Raw genomic sequence first — 21273 nt, forward strand, 5'->3', positions numbered from 1 at the left:
ACGAGCAGCAGGTGTTCTTAACATCTCGTACACTCGGTGCATTTCAAGTATCAAGCTTAATGTAAACAATGACTGATGAGACGGGGAGGGTGGGGGAGCGGCGCTGTTGGCCAGAGCTAGGCTAATCTGATCCACGATCAGACTTATACCATCATTAATCATGCTTTCTGCTACAGTTCAATTTGGTCTCCACTTATCCTTGAATGGTTGAATTGGTGGTCTATAGATCATCACTGTACAAAATTTTCTATCTCGAATGGAATCTTTTCCGCACAATGGCATGTATTATTAATGGCTTCTACGGGAGCATTTAACATGAATGAAACATGAGACATTATATTTGGCACAAAAGCCAGGGATTGGGTCTGGAAATATCTCTACATATATTTCACATTTGAAGGTAATGCCTTCTCACTGTTATATTATTAAAGAGCTGGACCCCCACCATTGTCAATGACAAATGTGAATAGCCTACTGTTCAACAATCCCTAGCAGAGTTGAAATTCAGAAAAACTTCATTTAACAAAACATAACTTGGCATGGATTTTCAAATGCAGAAATTGGAAGTAATGATGCCAGAGTCTTTAGAGTTCTCTTTTTTTTTAAGCCTTTGAAAGGCAACAGGAAAAGGCTTAACAACACAAAGTTACACATCTCCCAATGTACAATGTACCGAATGGCTCCAAATGGCGATGTCACTCCAAGCCTGTGATATGTAGTTCGCATAAATGTCCTTCATCTTTGACGTATAAAAAAAAAAAAAGTACTTTTTAGTCTCGTCTCACCACATGTGCCATCCCATTAAATTGGCTCCTGTCTTTGTTGAGCTCCTCCAGTGACTTTTCAAGTTGAGTCATTCTTTATTAAGTGCTGTTCTCTTCAGAGCTCCAGTCATGCCACACACACATTTAGTATAAGCACCCACTACAAAGACAAACCATTACCCAGCGGAAAAGAATTGGCTGCAAATTCAGCAACTGTGATGGCCCAAATCCTCTTTCTCTCTCTCTCTCTCAGTCTCTCTCTCTCTATAGGAGCGTTTTAGAAGTTGGAAGTTTGCCTATTGGAGTTTCTTCTGAAAAAACGATGACATTGAATTCAAAAGTCGTGCTTTGGGACAATCTGCTGTTTGATGTGTGCAGTGGTTTGTGTATGTACATTTATATGTGTGTATTTATGCATGTGTATATATCTCTTTGTGTATGTAGCGTCAGTTTATACAGTAGGTCCATTAAGTCTGCTATGTGTCTGTGTGCATCAGGATCTGTGTGAGTGTGTGTGTGTGTGTGTGTGTGTGTGTACGTGTTTATGTGTGATTGTGTATGCGCATACATGCACCTAATGTGTGTGTCCACGGGCACATCGGAGTGCCACATGTGTTGGCCAGTGGCTTTGTAACTCCTCTGCTGTATTGTGTTTTGTGTATGCATACTGTATGTGTTTGTCTATGTATGTAGGTGTGTGTGTGTGTGTGTGTGTGTGTGTGTGTGTGTGTCTTTGTCTCAGCTCTCTGAAGACATGGCTGAGATGATCTGCTCCACTTTATACGCCAACTTCTGCTTCTGGGCCTGTTCATCCTGCTCCAGTGCCTCAATAATCTAAAACACACAGAAACACACACATGGGCACAAACTGTGAAACCAAGAACATGAGGCACATTGTTGGCCAGCTGTGGGAATCATACAAGTATGCACATGAACATTATGAGTCAGGCAAATAAACAGCACTAACAGCCTCCACTGGTAATTCTACTCTGATGATTAAATATATTGAAACATTTTTTGCATTTGATCAAAGTTAAGTTTATAGAAATGTTTTTGTAGTTTTAATTTGAATTACTCATCACTGATTTGATTAATTGGAATTCAGTGTGTACGTATAAACATTAGCATTAGCAAAATCTGGCCTTTAACTCAGTTATAACTAAAGCTTATCGAGCAGCAGATGCTAAACACGTGCCAGTAGCCTCTCTTAAATAGCATAATGATTAATTTCAGCCCAATCTATAAACCTTCAAAGAGTGAGAGTTAACACCCCTGAAACACCCTTGCTTGTGTTGACCTCCAGTGGTTTGACTTCTCACGTTGCTGCAGTGTGACATCGCTGCTGGGTGTGATTACAGGTGCAACAGAGCACACTTCTGAGCACACCCAACAATACTGAGAGGTCAGCAGAACACAGCTTCTCAATCTTGTATTAAGTTACTCTTTAAACCCGCATATTTGATATTTTTGACCACTCAGAGGCAGCATAGCAAGCTGTAAACACAACAGTGACTCATAATAACCTTGTAAAGTTGTGTCTCAGTACAACTGTTTGAGTCCATCGGTACAGTGTCTGTATGAGACGTTAAAGTGCGTTGTTGTGTATAACAGCAATGAAAGTCTGTATGTGGAGGTGGAGGGGTGCTTGGGTGGCTCGTGCATCAAACTTTGACTCAAGATACCGGGGTTCCTGTGTCCTGTGTGGAACTGAAAATGAAACCCAAAAAGAATAATGTTCTTATTTGAAACTAAACCATATTTTTTTTACTAAATCCAACCAATTAGTTTTAGTGCCTAAACCTAACCAAACTACAACAGTTTCAGAACATTAACCCAATTTTTATTGTTACCATGATGACGAAGGTTAGGTATGCCTGGGACAATATTAGACAGTCAGGGGTGTTGGTGTTTGACAAACTGGTAATAAGAGTGAAGGGACAGCCGGAACAGTTGCTCTGAGCGTCTAATATTGTGTGTTGGTATCAGATGCCAAAGGAGGGGACAAAGCGTCTGTATTTGATGCCCCGGGAATGGGAATGGATCGCCTGTCCACGCACCCAACAGACACCAAACAGCACTGGCATTCGTTAAGAATTGTGAATGTGTCCATTTGATTAATTGAAGTCCAATATTCACTCTCCTTTTAGCTCAGCCTCGGTTCACCAACTCCTGAGGGAATTACCTGGTTCTTTTGAGGCTAAATGCTCCACCGTCATCACCAGCTAGTTACCAACTTTGTTTGCCTGGTATTTGATGCTGGACAGGTGGAGTACAGAGGGTTTATCAGAGCTCTTTATTGAAAACAGGCACATGCTGGATGGATTATAGCCGCTTTAATATTAAAAAAAAAAGCTCAATTCAGTCGGCTGACCACACCAGCAGGACCTCCACAGCATATTTCTGCGTTACAGTGTGTTGACTGGACCTTACCTCTTGGCTGTACTTGCTGACGTAAGCGTAGATCTCATGGAGGGCACTGAGCATGTTGAACTCACTGGAGTGAAGGCGGGCCTGTTCAGCCAGATAGGCATTCATATCCTGATCGCTGATGGCAGGCAGGCGGTTGATGTCAGCGTAGTACCTGAGAGGAGACGCACACACTCTGTCAGAATCAAGGGCACAGTCATGCATACCAGAGCTTTTCCCCTCACTTGGATTCAGTCTTTTGCTGTGAAAAGTCAAAGAATATCCAATGTTAAAGGTGTCAGCAAATCGGAGGTGTTTTGGCAGGAAAATAAGGAAATGTGTCATTCACGGGTTCAGTCATTTAGTCACAGCGACTTCAAACCACACCAGCACACCGTTTCTATAAACAAACACACCGCCTCATATAACTATACTTACCCAGCCCTATTATGGCTGCATGATTAATTATGTCATAATTTGCATTCATAACTCTGCGAAACCCCATTTATACATTCTTCCACAACTGCATTAACAGGGAGATCTGATGCACCAAACCAAGCGCTCCTAATTCCTCCCTAAAGCTGCAACATCAAAGGACGAGAATCCATTGCACCATATGAGAAATATGTGAGAGATATGGAAAAATAACATAGTATAAGATAGAACTTCAGATTAACAGGAGCAAAGCCAAAACTTAAGAAAACCTCTTATTATGGTACGAGAAAATAGTCAGCCGCCATTTCTGACAAAACCAGGAAAGTACATAAATAGTAGCCGATGTTCTGTAGCTGCTGGACAAATAGTTATTACCACAAAATACAGTATGATGAAGCTATCAAGTCTATAAAAACAAATTAAAGTGCATCATGATACTAGACAACCTCTCACAGTAACAAGGTGATTAGAGACAATTCTGAGTGGGGAAAAACATGATTCTCATTTCATCCAGAATCCTGCTGCTCTATATTCAATTACAAGCTAATTGCTTTACTCTTAACCCTAAAACCAAGCCCTAACCCAACACGAACAATAACCTTTGACATAACAAACCCAATCCTACATAAACCTTATCCATAATTAAAACAAATATCAACTCACTTCCACCTAAAAGACAGGCCCTGATCCTTAACCGACCCTGAGAGGAAGTGATGGCAACCAAAGAGTCCTCATGTTGGAAGATTTCAGTCATCTTTCGATCCTTGTGAAGCACATTTATTCTTACGTGTGTACACAAACTGAAGCATACACACCTCTCTACCCAGCTCTTGTAATGCGGTATGTCCTTGGCATAGAGTAGTTTGGTGGAAGGCGAGTCTTTGCCCAGACGGTGTTCAGAGGTTGAGCAAGAGTCCATAAAGGTTTGGGCCACCACAGACAGACAGGCGTCCGTGATGCTGCTTTTATGGATGTCAAACACAAACTGAGGATTCTTGATCACGTTCACCCAGAAGCGCAGAGGAAGGCTGCAGATATCAAGAGAGTAGAGAGACAGAAAGATTTTACACATTTGGCAAATAGAATAATTTACATTGTGATTTTCCCCTGATCAATCTCCTATTGATTTTTACAAACAGGGAATGAGTTTAGACAACTATTAAAAGAATGCATAAGAAGCATCGGGAGCAGAAAGTGAGGTGGCTTCACAGTCACAGCAACTGTTGCAAGTCAGACTTTCTCTTTTTCTCACCAGTTGCTCTTCCAGGTGTGGCGGACGTCCATGTCATGGATGCCGTGCTTGTCGGCCTGCTCGTCCAGGAAATCAAACATATATTTGATTGCTAGAGGCAGGGCGGTGCCCCGACACACAGTGCTGAAGAGGGTCTCAAACAGGTCGTCCACAAACTTCTGCAGCGTCCCCTATAGAGAGCAGTGTGTAGAGTTCAGACTTCTTCTTGTAGTGTCTGATTTAAATCTAAAGTGTTTTACAATTGCATGAAACGTTGAGCTAATTAAACCAGAGGTGAAAATTGGCAGAAGGGTCACAGGTGTCCAAAATGATTCTTAAATCTAACTGAGAACTTCATTTCAGTCCAACATGTTGTTACTACAATATATGCAGCACCTTTGTTGCCAGTAGCCTCGTCAGGTAGATCTCGGACACCATCTTGCTGCCACGCTCGCCCTCTTTCTGGTCCCCGTGGTCGTGGTTCTTGACTAAGTGCCAAACTTTGACCCCGCTCTCCAGGTCAGGGGTCAGCATGGGCACACGGGAGTGGGGGCTGTCCGGGCTGGTTGGTGTGGAGCGGAAGGGTACGTCCACACCTAGATGGTCAAATGTCAGATATAAAGAAGATATTTCATCCAAAATGCTCTAGATGCAGTTTGTAAATAGGATATACTTCATCTGATGATCAGTTTGTCAGACAAGGACTTGCACAAACAGAAGGAAAGTCACATTTGTTTCTCAGATCAGATGCTAAAGCAGAACGCTCCTCTTTGTAATCTGTAAGCGAGCAGGTTGACTTTGTGCTTTTACAATTATTTGCCGTCCTTATGCCGTTGGTTGTCATAGTAATGATACTCATCCACTGAAAGCATGTTTTCTCCGGCTGTGGTCCTCACTTTCTGTCACTGTTTTCTTTTTCTTTTTTTTTCCCGTTTTCTGCTCATCTTGTCATGTTTGATTACTGGTGTTGTGTTTTTAAAGAAAAATCACCCAAACGCTAATATGAAATGTCCGTTTGAGCTGCAGTTTCAGAGATGTGATTTGAATCCAATTTCAGATCAGCCAGGAGTGTAGTGGATGTGAATCCAAAGCGATTAGACTGGATTTCGTGTCACCTTGTAGGACATCCAGTCCAGAATGTATAATTTAAAGAAATACATATTTGATCTGCTTGTCTAAACACAAATGAAGCAACATAACAGCATTTTGGTCTGTTTGGCGACACTCAAGTTGTTCCATGTTCTCCAGGAGTTATATAGATATCTATCTATCTATCCATCTATATGTTCACATGTATCTGTAATTTTGTCATCTTAACGCGAGACGCTACAGGGAAAAACATGGACAATTTCAGGATTTTCTTTCCATAACCTTTATTTTACTACACGTTGTCTGTCTACGAATTTTGAACCTAGCTTTATCAAATGCTCAGACTACTGTTCTGGAAATGTAAACAAATTGGTGCATATTTAAGTAGGTAATACCTCATTTGCATATTCAAATATAACATTTCAGAAAACATGTAATGCACTAGGATGTCCTGCTATAGGTGATCAACTGGGGATGAAATTTTCCACCTATGTGTCACCTGTAGTGTCTGCCTTGTATATTCAGTGAGCACAGCAAATGAATATCTGTCCAACCTTGGAGAGGAATCCCTCCTCTGTCGCTCTTCCTGAGGTTTCTTCCATTTTTTGCCCATTTAAGGGCTTTTATTGAGGAATTTTTTCATTATCCGACTCCATGGTCAGAGGACAGAGGGTGTCACGCGCTGTACAGATTGTGAAGCAATCTGACGCAAATTGTGGGTTATATAAATAAAATTTTACTTACTTGAACAGTGTCTGCTAATGTGCTTTATAACAGACTGATAAGTGACAACAACAGATGGTGCAACTCTGCTGTAAGCTGGATGAATATTAAGTATTTGTATTTGTCAAACAGCACTGACCGTATCTGCTGATACTGCGTGGGAAGCTGGCGGAGGAAGGAATGTTGAAAGAGGACATCTGTTTGGGCACCAAGGCCACCACACAGCGCTCAGACACCTGGGAGACAAGGGTAAAGCCAGTCAATCATTTCATGAATTTGTGAATTGCAGCTGTTGGCCAAAAAGGAATCGTGGCTGGAATTATAAGAATAGTTTTTGATTAAAAATCACAGACCATGGATTTGCAAAATTATGATTCCAAGGATTTTGAGTGTCTTCCCGCGTGCAGACGAGTGACAAGACTTTCCATAAACTTCTGAAGGACAGGCCTTTAGTTCAAGTAAAATATTCTGTAAACCAACAGCTGCAGATGTCTGCCATCATTATCAGCTAGATAGAAATACAGATTGATCACAACAGGTCTTAAAGGACCAAACCTATTCATATTGAAAATGCCTACTGTATATTGATGGAATTCCTCAAACCCAAAATAGACTTAACTGAACAAAACATCAACCCTCAGACTGAAACGGAAATTGACTAAGAGGGGAAAAAGAGAGGAAATCGTCTGCACACCAACGTAATTCACTTGAGGTTTATATAGAAATAATCTGTTTACATGTATTTCTATATATTTGGTGTGTGGCTGCCCGTATCTTTCATTTAAGATTCACTGTTATTAACAGAGAAAGTTTCAGTGTAACCAAAAGAACTAATAGTGCTTCTCAGTTTAGATTGAACCTTTTAAGCACGACCAAGACGTAATAAAACTCAGCATTGCCTGGCTGTGGAAAAGAGGCTGGTGAGATGCTGGCCTAATGCAAAGTTTTCTAAACTGTGAAGCAGTGAGAGCTGAAGGGGAGCTGAGAGAGGGGAGAGACGTTAAAAGTACTTTGTCTCAAAGTTATAACTAATGAAACTAATAAATGAAAATCTGAACACACAGATATGACAAATTTTTTTCAGTGTTACCTACACTACGTGAGGATATCACGTTATCTCCAATGTCTATCGCAAATAAGTGTTAATAAATCCGCCTAGAAATCATAGAAAAAATACCCTTCTCATATCTCCAGAACCCTTTTAAACTTTCCTCAGTATCAACTGAATCCAGTGGTAGCTGTCTGTACATTCATGGTTACATTGCAAACAGGAAGTGCTAATAGTTAATTCAGCATACTTTTAATGGTGCCAAGTTGCCATAGGCTTAAAGAAAAGGCGCTCAAGTTGCAGCCAACAACTAACTAACAGACTCCATGGCAGCAATTATAGGCTTTAAGGTAGTGTGAGGGGGCACAGTTGTCTCGATTTTGTCCAAAGAGGGTGCCTTCATTGTCAGGCTTTGAAAGCCCCAGGTCTAATGTGTCAAGTATTTTTTAACTTGATGCAAAAGACCTAAAATCACACCCACAAGTAGATCTATTCATAGTGAAATATGCATGTTTTTGAGATCTCTGAAGTTAGAATGGATAAGCAGAGGCTCAAATCAAGTGTCGGTCCTACTTTTTGCCTGTAGCTGTGCTTGGCAGATGCGGTGAGGTCATTTGCAGCGTGAACAGACTTCACGCTGCAATACAGCTGCTAATACACATCCAGCTTTGCTAAAGAACAAACATTTTCACACCTGGCGGAGAGACTAACAATGACGGAGCAAAATTGCTTATCTCCTCATCAGATAAGAGGTGGAGATGCCTCTTCTGTCAAAAGGCGCTTGTAATGCAGAAAATGCTCCGTCTTGTTTCTCTCTTTCTTTCAGCGAAAGTATGCTGCGAGTGGTACAATCAGCCCAAAGCTGATAGTCAAGACAAACATCTGACTGACAAAGAACAGGATGACTCATTCGAGGCCGGTGACCTGTGTAGTCGTATTTATGAGCCGAAAAAAAATTTGTTGTGGAAGACACAGGCACAGACGTGCATGCTCGGTTGAGTAAGGGTGCTCGTGACTGAGAGGTTGAAAACTGTTGGCAGGGGTGAAATCAGTGATATGAATATGAATGTAGTGCTCTGTTCTTCATCAACAATATCTGCTGTAACGCCCTTGAGCAACTGGATGATTCCAGTTTTTAAAAAGTGTTTAAAAAAGATTCATGGTTTGTAGGAATAAGAGTGCTTTGTAAGCTTAGTCATAATAAGGGCTGAGATGATTAGTCTATTGATAGAAGATTAATCTGCAACTGTTTTGATCATTTATGAATCATTTGAGTCACTTTTCAAACTAATATGCCAACATTTCATGGTACCAACTTCTGAGTATTTCTCTACCTCACCTACCTGTTTTCATTTCATTCTAAATTGTATATTATATTATATTAACTGACTTGGCTCTGGGAAATTGTGGTGGACTTTTTCACTATTTTCGTTTAAAACAATTGATCTATGAATTAGATTTCATCAATAATAAGAACAAATGTTAGTTGCAGCCCCAGTATTAAAAGTATCAGCAGACCTGGTAGTGCATGAGTGTGTTGAGTCTCTTCCAGTCGCTCTCTATCTTGGTGGTGATGTCCTCATCCTGCAGGACCACACGAGCTGTTCTGCCCTGCCGCCACTCTGAGGGAAAATACGATCAATAGTGAATGTGTGAAAGATGGCATTTTGGGGAATGTTTGTATCCCAGATGCCTGACAGTTACATATTGTCTAATGTCCATTGTTTGTCTTGAGCCGTCTCTCTGTGCTGCAGGGGAGGTCACGTTATCCTTGTGTACTGTGTTAGTTTGTACTTTGAAACTCTGTAAGGTGTCAAGAGGAGCAGCCAAAACAGCTTCCTTTACATTTGGTCGTGACAATTAAAGCCATTGTGACTGAGTAAACAAAACACAAATGACACAATGTCTTCACAGGGATTTAAGATGCCCAAAGCAACAAGGAGAGACTGATCCTCTCCAAATCCCTAACCTGTGAAAGCCCCTTAAGGTGTAAAACTACAAACCCAAAGCAGTATCAGCCACTACCTACAAGGTATCTTATTTACTCCCTTTGAAGGTGCATGTCAGCTGGATTTGTGCCGAGTCATTCGGTGTTGGATGACATGTTGTGGGCGTAATCCTAAGTGTAGGTGAGCTGTCAGTAAGCTTTAGCGTCAGTGTTGGTGAGTGTTGCTCAGGTTAAGGCTGTAAACAGGTGTGAGGAGGGGTTGAAGCTGAGTGTTGAGCCCTTTGTTGATGTCAGCCGTCCTCAGTCTGCGATAACTCCCCTCACACATGCCCACTCTCAACTCTATTCTTTCCTCTTGTCATTATTCCAACATATGTGGCATGGCAAGTTTCCTGTTTATGTGTTATCTCAGAATATATAAGACAGTAGTATTATTAAATTAGTCCGTCACAGTATGCAGTGCAGCCTCACCGAGATCCATGTCTGCAGCCCGCGGTCGCTGTGAGTAGGGCATGTTCTTATACACCGCATCCAGGATCTTCTCCTTTACCTGGGTAATGGTGTCACAGTTGAGCACCTTGACAGGGATTTCAGGGCTGTTCTCATTGTCCGGGTTCACACAGCTCAGCGTCTGGGGATCCAGGATGGAGGTAGAGGGAGAGGGAGAGGATGGGATAGGGGGAGTGAGAGAAACGGGCAGAGAGAAAGGTGTTGCTTGCTACTGAAGTCCTTTCATTACCTGCTCCTCACCATACTGTCCTGGTGGAGAGGATCTTGGCCAAAAATGTAATTTCACACCTCCAGGATGTGGCTGTGCAGCTCCAGCAGGAGCATTAAACAAGTAATGAGACGCGGCCTCTCAGACTCTCCGACATGGATATCAGAGAGGTGTCATGCTGTCGCTGGCTGGCTCTGCGTTGGAGCTAAAGCCTGAGGGGGAACTTATTCTGATGGGCTAGTGGAGGAACCCAGCCGGCTTAATTTCGATGGAAAGGTAGAACAAAGAGGCGCGTTGTGTCATACAGGAGGCCCTATCACATGACTGGTTACAGATTAGCAGTCACCAATCACAATGTTGTATTTAACGGTAAAAATGTATGTATCCTTATTCTGATTTATTATTTTTCCACACATTTGGGTGCAAACGTTTGTTAGAGGGTAAAGAAGGCCAAGACGGCGCTGCAGTTCAATCAATACAATTACATTCAAAATGGGTGGTACAAGGGAAAACGTCCAGCTAGCACACAGCAACACACTACACCCCAAATTACTATCGATGTGTGTTGAGTGTGTTCGTGGGAAGTCAGTGAGGTATCAGATCCTTGTCTGAGACGGCTTCAGACTGATAGGGATGGAAATCCGAAGGCGGCAGCATGAACCTCCTTGCACATTACGCCCTCCCAGTTAAGCTTGGAGAAGAACCATAGCAGTGTATTACCTCTACAAACCAACAGTGGGAGTTATCAGTGACTGACTGACTGCAGTCGGACACGATACTGATGTTTCCACAAATAGGAAAATGAAGCTGGGGTTGGGGTTAAACTCACAGCTAATTGAATGGCCGTAGCGGCATACTGAGGTCTTGTTTTTCTTCGAATTTGTTTTGGGAAAAAAAAAAGAAAAACATCATTCTAGATCTCCTTAAGCTTGATGAGATGGACATCTGGTTGTGCAAGATTATTTGTCCACTGCCACCATGTTATTGAAACTATCCAAATATTCATATTCATAAAATGACAACCGAGGCACATGCCACATTTCTGTGGGTCTGTCAACAGCTCTCTGCCAAGAGATGTACAAAAATGAATACTGACAAATGTTCTGACTTTTTTTCCTTTTTCATTAATGTCTTTATGACTCACCAATGTCTTGTATTCAATCTGCTGCCGGATGAGTTTGTCCTCACTGAGGGAATAGCGCGCCTCTCCAGTGATGGAGTCTATGGGTCCCTTCTCCATTTGCTGTTTGATGGCACAGAACAGCATGAAGAGGGGCTCGCCAGCACACTCCTTTGTTTTGGAAGGGAACCCAGGGATTAGAGTGAAAGGTGGGAGAAAGGGAAAATAAGACATGGGAGGGAAGTGAAGGGAACGAAAGAGATCTGTATTCATCAGCGCAGACGACTAGACTCAAAAACTAGAGCATGACACATCAAACATAATAAAATAGAGCGTTCTGTCCTTTTGAATCGCAAAAGCTGGAGATGTGTTTGACCTCACAGGTAACCATTATCCCTCCACAATGCCCATAAAGCTCATCAATGATGTTAAAATGATGGCCACAACAAAACCATACACAGCAGTCTACTTCAAAATCGGTGCTGATAATTTTAAGAAGCATTGTCATAGTATATCACATTGACACGAGATTTTCTTTTACCTTTAGAAATTTGTGGAGCAAGAAGGCAAACCAATTTGTCAGCATCTTCTCCGCCACAGACTCTGTTCTGCAAGACAAGAAGAAAGCACTCTCATTTGTTAGCAGGAGGCGTCCCACAGAGAGCCGGAGTGCTCTGATTATTCTTTTATAATTTAAGACATAGAAGAGCCTGACATTGTTGGAACCAAAAAAAAAAAAAACATGACATGGAGAGTTTACGGAGATATAACATCCTTACTCAGCCGTTCCGTCTCAAAGGGCGCATAGGCTGATATACTGTAAGTTAAGTGCTGCTGGTGCAGAGCATATTTGGGTCATGACATAATTGTGCAGACACAACTTAGATGGCCACTTCAAGTCCTTTCACTGCGTTTCTTCCTCACTGTGTCTGCACTTAGCTACTTAACATGAGTACAGATGGGCAAGATTTTCAGATTTTCTGTAGTAAATCCTTTAAGTGATGTAATAGTATAAGCCCTTTCTAATCTGAATCTGACCCCAAGCCTGCAGCTTCATAGCCGCCAGCCACTTTCCCTCCATGACCTGACGTGTCGCTGTCACTCCTTTTCCGTCCTCACCTTGCATTTCAACCCTAAACTGTATTGACTCCTCTGTTGAAGGCATCCCATTAAATTTTAGAGGTTTTCCGCAAGAGCAGCATGTTTGGGCTAACAAGTTCTTGTTGTACCAGCTCCCATGTGAACTCATCCTTATATTTAATGAGTGTGCTTCAGATTGAGAGAGCCCTCCTTTTTTTTTTTTTTTTTTTTGAAAAAAGAAAAAAAAACAAAACTCATGAAACATTCAGTAGGCCAGTCTCAGCACTGGGAAAACAATCGGCAGATAACCAGGGGTGGAGGAAAGAGGCGAGAGAAGGGAGGATAGGAGAGGTGACGGGGGAAGAAACGTGAGCTACAGCTGAATGTTTCATGAGTGGCACACAGAAGATAAGTCAGACTGACAACGACTCTGCCGCCGCTGCACTCACCCTTCCCCATTAGGTTCTCTTCCTCTTCCAGTCCCTCCCACTCTCTATCACTTTTACCACTCCTGTCTTTCACCTGTCTGCTCAGGCTCGCCCTGTTTCTCAGACTGGTAACGGCTGTTTCACGCCGCTGCACAAAACAAAGCTGAACAGAGGTGGGCTTTTCTTCAGTGGCCCACTTACTCATCCATCAGAAGTGCGCTAACTGGGCTGGAAAGAACAATGCACAAAGGAATTATCTATGCCCAGAGATAAGCAGCGCTGATCAGAACTGGTCAGGTTTGTGGCAGAAAAGGCCTCTAGTTTAATGTGTAAAATGTGCACAGAAAGTTAGGAAGAGATTGTGGGGTTTTATCCCATTTATCAGTCCAATTTTTGTAGCTGAAATGAATATGGTATGTTTGTGCAATATACATGACCTTAAGTGAGTCGCATTTAAAAAAAAAAAAGTGTTATCTCCACTTACGGTGAATTGATTTCTCTTTCTTACTAATTGCAACTAATTTGCTACTATTGCCTAATAACCCTGAACCTCACCAGTAAAGCAAAATGACTGTAGTTGTATGGGCCAACTCCCTGAAGTGAATGTGCTGCCATATCAATATAAATTAAACATAATTGCCTGCATATTTTTTTGGCAATGCCTTGACACATATTCACATAGGTCTATAACAAAATCATGCCTTACTCCAAAATGACTGATAAGGCACAATGAAACACATTATCACACACTGAAAGCCTTTGTTGATGAATGCAATTTACAAAACGTGGTGTATATAAACAGCCTTTTCTAATTCAACTTTGAGCCACAGTGTAACACTACTGGTTTACCTGCGGAGGAGTAGTTTTGGGTGGTTCTTGCTCTCCAGGTTGCGCTCTATGAGATCTGAGAGCAGGTGTTTGAGGATGTCTGTGGCGTACTCCAGCCGCCCCTGCAGAGCGGTCATGATGAGCGAGGCGACGTAGCCGCGGTCGCGCATGGAGAAGGAGCGCTGCAGCTCCAGCGTACGGATGAATGTCAGCAGGAAAACCTTGTTATTCACCAGCTGAGCAAACTGCTTCAAGGCTTTCTCCACATTCGTCTGTCCGCTCCCAGGCACCTACACGCATCATGCATTTTTGCACGCACACAAAGACACACATGCTCATTAGGTAATACTCACTCAAGGAAGAGAAAAGTCGTAACCTAGTTGAAGGAACATGAATCTCACCAGTGGTGTGGCTTCAGGCTTAGAGCAGGAGCAGTGACGTTCATGCACAGGTCCTGACACTGTCGTCCCCACGGGGTAACTTTTGATTCATAATTTCTAAATTTATCAAGCAGTTTATCACGATATATCAAGAAGTCTAAGCGTCATTTTCTGCTACAAATATAGAGCCAGTCACTCTGATGAAAAAGTCAGGATGTTTAAACTGCAATCAGAGAGGCTCTTCAGAACAGAGGTCTTTTGAAATCATTGTGACCATAATAACAGCTTGATTAAACCAGCTGTAATTGGCAACAGCAGCCCATTTTGACCTTGAGTACCTAACACGCTGGACAAAAAAGTGAAAAGGCAAATCATTCACCGTGTTTCTTTGAAATTGGGCAGAAGGTGCTTCAGAACTAAACCCTTGAGATCAGGACAATAATGCAAACAATCTCGGCTGCGTCAAAGAAAAGTCTCTACTCTACTAGATAAGATCCACAAAGCTAATCCTACACAAGACCAAAATACGCAATGAGTTAAAAAAATAATGCTTTCTTTATCAACAGAAATCTAGATGTATTAGCAGGACCTCTTACTGTATTTATCTTATTGATGCATGCGAAGGAATGCATCAACTTCTTACAACCACTCTATGCCATCATGTGAAAAATTTCTAATGAAGAAAATAAACCATGTGGGATCAGGTGTGGAAAAATAATTGGTTAAGAAGTTTTGGATTGAAAAAGTTGAGACTCTGAGACAAAATAGGTGCATGACTGAGACTAAGGAAAGGTGCAAACTCCAAAAAATAAAAATCTGCTCACAAGCTCTCCCAGTTGATATGGACACCATTAAACAAACAGAACTCAAAGTGCAGTGAGTAGACTGACATTTGCTCTCACCGCTCTGCTCAATAGCAGTTTGACAGCACTCGCCCACAAGCTAAAATCGATTTAGTTTGGGGTATACTGGAGCCTTAAGGTCAAGATGTCAGATAAATGGTTGAAGCTGGATTCAAGTACGGCAGCCCTGCTTCAGAAGTTTCTTACCTCCAGCTCTCTGAGCACGGGGTGATCATCAATGCCGGGGAAGAGAACCCTCATGGCGTAAGTGCGGTAGTCCAGGTAGGGGATGCCAGCTCTGTCCAGATCACTCGTTAACTCGTTGATGTCTGTCTGCAGCTCTGCAAAGGCTGCATACGACAGAGTTGGTGGTAAACATTTTGTAAATCATTTTTGTATCTCTGCAGCTGTTCATCACAGTAAGCTTGAGAAAGTATTTAATAATACTTGAAATGGCCAAACAGTCGAATGAGGAGAAATAGGGATTATTATAAATCTGGGAAGCATTGCAGTTCATTTAAAAGCTTTATTTTGACAGTGTCCTAATATTTTTGCATGTTTTATACAGATCATAATGTATCTAACAGTATATATTTGTTTTTGGGTTGGTTATGGGTTTTACTAGCTACAAAAAGAGTCGTTGTCTTATTACAACTCAAAATACAGCTATCTTTCCCCCAAACCTGTATTTATGGCTTTAAAATGACAAATGCATTCAAATAACAAACATCAGTCAAAACCTCAGTTCTCAACAGATGGCGCTATAACTACAAGTTAGATGTTCTTTTGGGAGAGTGAGTTTTAATGAACAGGATTTATGATGGTTTAATCTCTCAGTTCAGACTCACTGACCTTCCTTGCACTCCAGAGCCACTCGGGACTCCAGATTGTCCATCTGCATCTGCAGGCGCTTCAGAGTGAGGTCGTTCTCGTGTGACTTCCGTCTGTAGGCCAGCAGGACTATAATGACGATGATGAGGAGCAGCCCTCCTCCAGCTGTGATGCTGAAGATGGCAGGAAGGGTGAGCAGGCTGTCCGACCGGATGTGAACTTCTCCTGGAGAGATGTGGAGTCCTCCTACTTGGACCTGGACAATAACAAGACGGGCATAAACACGGCATTTCAAAACTGTGAAAATGCTCAAATAACGAAGAAAAATAACCGCTAATGAAAAAGGCCGACCAGCTTAGCTTTCTTTTAACAGCTCCGTTCTCATTATTTGCAGGAGTGCCTGTCAATAATTCTGGAGGGCAATGTGCTGTAATTGGGAACCTACCAGACCATGAGTGACAGACAATGACAGAAAGCCAGTGACTAACTGAAAGCCTGTCAGTGACCCACAAACACAGTGACGCACAGACAAGCACTGACCTACAGACAGTGACCCACATCCACGCAGACAGGCAATCAGAGGCACAGAAAAGCACCGGATAGGCAGAAACACTTTTAGACTGACCAGGACTTTGTGCTGCCCGGTGAGGTTTGGTGGCTCACAGAGTAACTGCGTGTCAGACACAGTGAGAGAACAGGGCGTATCCCCAATCAGCACAGTGTAGTTCAGCCGGGCTCCACCAGATGCAGATGGCACAAGATTACGTCCCTGCAACACAGTTAGAGAAGCAATATACAATACTGCAGTTAGAGAAGCAATACTGCAGGAAATAGTGATGAATCACAAAGAGCAAATCATTCAAAATAGTAATTCATTGGGACCCCATTGAGGAAAAGTCTGGTCGAAGATGTCAGATGAGAATGTTTTTTTTAATTATTATCTACTGTGGAGTAGCTCTACAGAAAACTTGCAGTTGTTTCAACAAGGTTTCGGTTTAGTCGCATCATTTCCTGCTGATTGTACGTTTACATATTAAACTCGATAAATTATTACCCCGCAAATTTTTGGCGTTAGTATAATTACTGTAATCAGCCACTGGTGGCCGATCTTTTAGACAGCACTTGACTCTGAGAGCCACTGAATCTTCTTCTCATAGAAGTCTGCCAGATTGTTTGACCTAACAAAGGCAAATGGCTTCGACATGCGAAAAAATCTGCCACACTGTTCCACAAACTACAAAAAGTTGGACAAGGAGTTCACAGTGAATGTCATGGGAAATGTAGTTTTTCAGAAAAACTCTACTGTTGTTTGCTTACATGTGTAGTAAAGCTTTCAAATACATTTCATATGCTTAGAAATATTGTCTGTAGCAGATTATGTGATCAGACTTATTGGTCATTGAGGGGACAGCAGTGAGAAGAGATGGCAACTGACTAGATCATATGTATTCAATATTCTTCGACGTCAGTGTCAGATAGTCTCTGCCTATTCCAGGGAAATCAAAACAGAGCTCACAGCAGCAGTAGCAGGTCAGATCATCTGACTTACTTTGAGTATGATTGGAGCTCCAGGTTTCTGCTCCAGAACACCCGACAGACTGAGGGGCTCCAGGTAAGGGTTGGGGTAGTAGACGAAGCTTGTGTTGTTGTAAGTGAGCAGAGCCTGGACGTTGTTGAAGACGAAGCCAAACTCGTCCACGTGCTTGATGGTCTCCTGGTCTGCAGTGTACTCTGCCTTCAGAGAGGGGGCGAAGCAGCTGATGGTGGTTGTGTTCAGTACCTTGCACACCTGGAGAGGAATCAAATCATATTAGTGTGAGATAATAAAGAATATTATGGAAACCATATGTGTGGCCATACACATATTTAATGGTGTAAGGGTTGTTGAAATCCCAAGAACAACTACATGAGTCAGTATTTTACCCTTAGAAATATCTTTTGCAAGCAATGGTCCTTAAAAAGATGTCAACTCCATGTCAAAGTTTCTCATGTGAATATATTAGTTTTAAAATAAGGCAGCACCTTGAGGGCCCATTGTATTTTTTATAAATCTAGAAACCGCTTTTGATGAATATTGCAGATCTGAACAGAATATGATATTTTATTATATTTTTAACATCCAAATATTATGAATCTAATGAAGCCTTTCAACCATTTTTTTTCAACCTGTGTATTAACATAGATGGACTTATGGTCTCAGTGGTGTTAACCTACATAACCTGAGAATAAGGATGTCTATATGTCTGGCTGTTCTTCACTAGCTGTTCTAGTATTCCCCATGCGTTTACCCCCTCCCATCCATACGTTCTCCAGTCTGCTCTGGTGTGTTTGACCTTCTGCCTATAAATGAATGACACCTGCTTTGCCACTACAGTTGCTACAACATTAAAGGCATCCCAGAGACCTGAGTTATACTACCTCTCGCTCTGCTGGGATGGGCCTCAGCCCCCCTACAGCCCTTAAGGATATGCGGTATAGATAATGAGTGAATAAATACTGTTGTTAGTTACTGGTATTTTGGCAATAACCAATAGCTCTCTGGAACTGGCATCCACCGTCTGTTTTCTTCTGCAGTTCTTAAAAATCCTTCCCAAAATCAAGAAGATCTCTTTAATACCTCCAGCTTTGGGCCACTTTCTAAGCTTCAGCCTCAAGTTTTTATCTAAGGTTTCACAGAAAGTTGTTCCAAGTCAATTAACTGCTTTTGTGATTCAAAACATTTTTAAGCAATTCTAGTTATGTTTTCCAGATACATGCGATAAAGTGACTGCCCTCATTAAATTTACCAATGACCTCCTTTGAGCAGCTGATTCGGGTTAAAGTTCAGCTTTAATCCCTTTAGATCTCAGTGGTGCCAGTGACACTGTAAAGCATGCAGTTTTAATTGACTGGCTCAAATTTCGGGCTGGCATCATTACCGCACCGTTTAATTGGCTTAGGGCATACCTCTCACACATGGCATCGTCCACAAAAAAAACACACGTCTTCTTCCAACACATTATATCTAAAGTTCCTAACTTTTTGCTGGACCCATCTTTTTTTCTTTCACATGTTTCCACCTGAGTTTTATTATCTTTAGATGTCTCTTTCCACTGCTGTGCCAACGGTGCCCAGAGACACGCTCTTCTTTCAAGGAATGCCTCAATATTACATAGTATTGTATATGTTTTATGCTGTCAAATGAAGTTAGAAACTGTTTCCAAGTTTCCAGAGTCCTTTTTGAGACTGACCTCAACTTAGCTCCCCTCAGCTTTCTAAACAAGTTCACAAACTCATATATACAGTATATAATTCATTGGCCCCGAAAATTGATTAATGCTCATATCACATTTACCTTGTCTTCTGTCTATATTTTGGCATCGATAAAAATGTTCTTTCTTATGCTGGTACAAGCAAATAATCCTAGCTTTCCATTTCTGGCATCTCTTTACTAGTTGCCTGTATGAAAATGATTTTTAAGATTACATTGATCGCTTCCAAGGTCGAGACAAAAGTTCCATCCAGAAGTTTCGACCCTGTGTGCAGCCTCAGATCCTCAGGCGATTCTCTGACTGGCTTGAAATGAAAACCTTGAGGCTAAAGGTGACTGGACTTTTGCCGTCAGGGCCGGGGCACTTTTGAACAATCAATCACTTTGAAGCAACCTGCCTAAGGAGCTCGGGCAAGCAGAATCAGCACCACAAATCAACTCCTAAAACTAAACTGTATGTTCATGTCAGTTTTTAAAAAACAATCTCGTTGTGGAATGGACTTCTCTACATGAAAGGTCTTACTTTCACATCCACAGTATCACTGACATACAGCCTATTAGAGTGAGCCATAGTATTCCAATCTCATGTCGATTACTTCCTCTCCATCCTGGTGGCTGTTTGGTACAGAAACCGGTTATTTTTCTGACTTTGTTCTCATTTTGGCAGCTCTGTAGGTATACAGCTTGGCATACTCAAAACTAAACCAGCTCTAAATTTGCCACCCTACCATGAGCAAAAAACAAAAAAAAAAAATAGCTGTGCGACTAAAACTGCATAAATGCTTTAAACTACATTTCCAAAATGTCAGTACAGATCAGTATGTAAAAACAGAAAGAATTAAATTGACCACAGCAGTAAATGTGTTATCAATAAAGAACAATTTTACTGTGACATTTTCTATCAGCTTGACTAAGCAATATCAATAAAGGTTGAGTGCAGTATATTAGCAGTTGTCACACTTACATTGACAGATTCGTGGCCGGCATATTTGACTCTGACCCGCGGCTCCTGAACCACATCCAGGTTGGTTCCAGTCACTGTCAGGGTGGTGTGTCCACTGTTTGTGAGGAAGGAATGACTTTATTCTTTAGGAACAAGAACAACAATACACTTGCACTTATAAGCACACCACTTTAGCTGCAGGTAGCCTATATATGAATATAAACTACCTTTTCACTAGGATTTAATTGGACTGACGAATGCAGAGAGATCAGTCTTTTTAACTCGCAAACCTGACGTTTTCCAGAGAAACTGCATTATTGCAGGGTTGACGAGGTATAGCTGGCATGGTAGCTCCCTCTTTGTTATTGGGCAGAAGAGCCAGATCAAACGGCGAACCAGCTGGCTGCTATTTTATATTCATCCATGACTGTGAGGCTGGCATAGCATGAATACAGGTGCTGCTTGTTTACATATCTGTGCTAGATGTGATTAAAATAAACAACACTCTCTAATCTTTGCATAACCTGAGCTGCAGTGTGAGCTCAGAAAACTCTAGTATGGAATTGGAAAGTGGAGACGGAGACACAAAGAGGGGAAGAGTACAGGAGAGAAATGAGGAAAAACTGGCCAGTGTAGTCAGCCTGACAGAGTGCCAATCCTTCTCTTCTCGCACTTCAAAGGGTACCTAAGCTTGTAGGGCCACATAGTGGGACTGTACATTCATGATGAGGGCTCTTGATTGCAGCTCCACAAAGCTCCTCCTGTCACTAGGCTGAGGGCCAGGATGTCTCTCTGAAGTCTAATCTGCAGGGACGTAGTGCTGGGTAATCCCACCCGAATCCAAATTAAGTGCCATCCTTTATTTACAGGTAACGCACCTTTCAGCAGTGATAGAAATGTTTATGCAGAAAATTCACTTTCATTGTTCTAGTAGTAGCATCAAGCTCATTGATGTAAAATCCTTCGAGTGTTAAAATTGAAGCATAAATAAAAGTATTATTTTTACCAAAGATTTTCAATTTGTTTATATTAGTCATCTCGTTGTAATCACTGATAAGATATCATTTAACATCCGTGTCATGAGACGCAACCTCAACACCTCAGGGCTTGGATCACTCTCCCTGTCTAACCCCTCCCTAACTCAGAGGTTGCCTGGCACTGTGCTAATCTGTAGGCAGGCCACAGCATAATGCAGGAGGGGTTTTTCAT

The 21273-nt window shown here is 41.9% G+C and overlaps 1 protein-coding gene across 1 annotated transcript in view; it reads right to left on the minus strand.

Moving 5' to 3' along the window:
• Window positions 1–1502: 1502 nt before the first annotated feature.
• LOC139208731 (plexin-A2-like) overlaps window positions 1503–21273 on the minus strand; it is a 59655-nt gene continuing 39884 nt past the window's right edge. The window contains exons 16-31 of the mRNA XM_070838465.1: window positions 20086–20179; window positions 17421–17660; window positions 16497–16640; window positions 15893–16127; window positions 15248–15390; window positions 13840–14108; window positions 12024–12090; window positions 11507–11653; window positions 10116–10275; window positions 9215–9318; window positions 6788–6884; window positions 5233–5432; window positions 4858–5027; window positions 4421–4633; window positions 3195–3345; window positions 1503–1598 (exon numbers count right to left, since the gene is read on the minus strand). Coding sequence (XP_070694566.1) covers window positions 1503–1598; window positions 3195–3345; window positions 4421–4633; window positions 4858–5027; window positions 5233–5432; window positions 6788–6884; window positions 9215–9318; window positions 10116–10275; window positions 11507–11653; window positions 12024–12090; window positions 13840–14108; window positions 15248–15390; window positions 15893–16127; window positions 16497–16640; window positions 17421–17660; window positions 20086–20179 — 2530 coding nt within the window. The remainder of the gene's footprint in view (window positions 1599–3194; window positions 3346–4420; window positions 4634–4857; window positions 5028–5232; window positions 5433–6787; window positions 6885–9214; window positions 9319–10115; window positions 10276–11506; window positions 11654–12023; window positions 12091–13839; window positions 14109–15247; window positions 15391–15892; window positions 16128–16496; window positions 16641–17420; window positions 17661–20085; window positions 20180–21273) is intronic.

The sequence above is a fragment of the Pempheris klunzingeri genome, chromosome 2 (genome assembly GCF_042242105.1).
Source record: "Pempheris klunzingeri isolate RE-2024b chromosome 2, fPemKlu1.hap1, whole genome shotgun sequence".
Lineage (NCBI taxonomy): Eukaryota > Metazoa > Chordata > Actinopteri > Acropomatiformes > Pempheridae > Pempheris > Pempheris klunzingeri.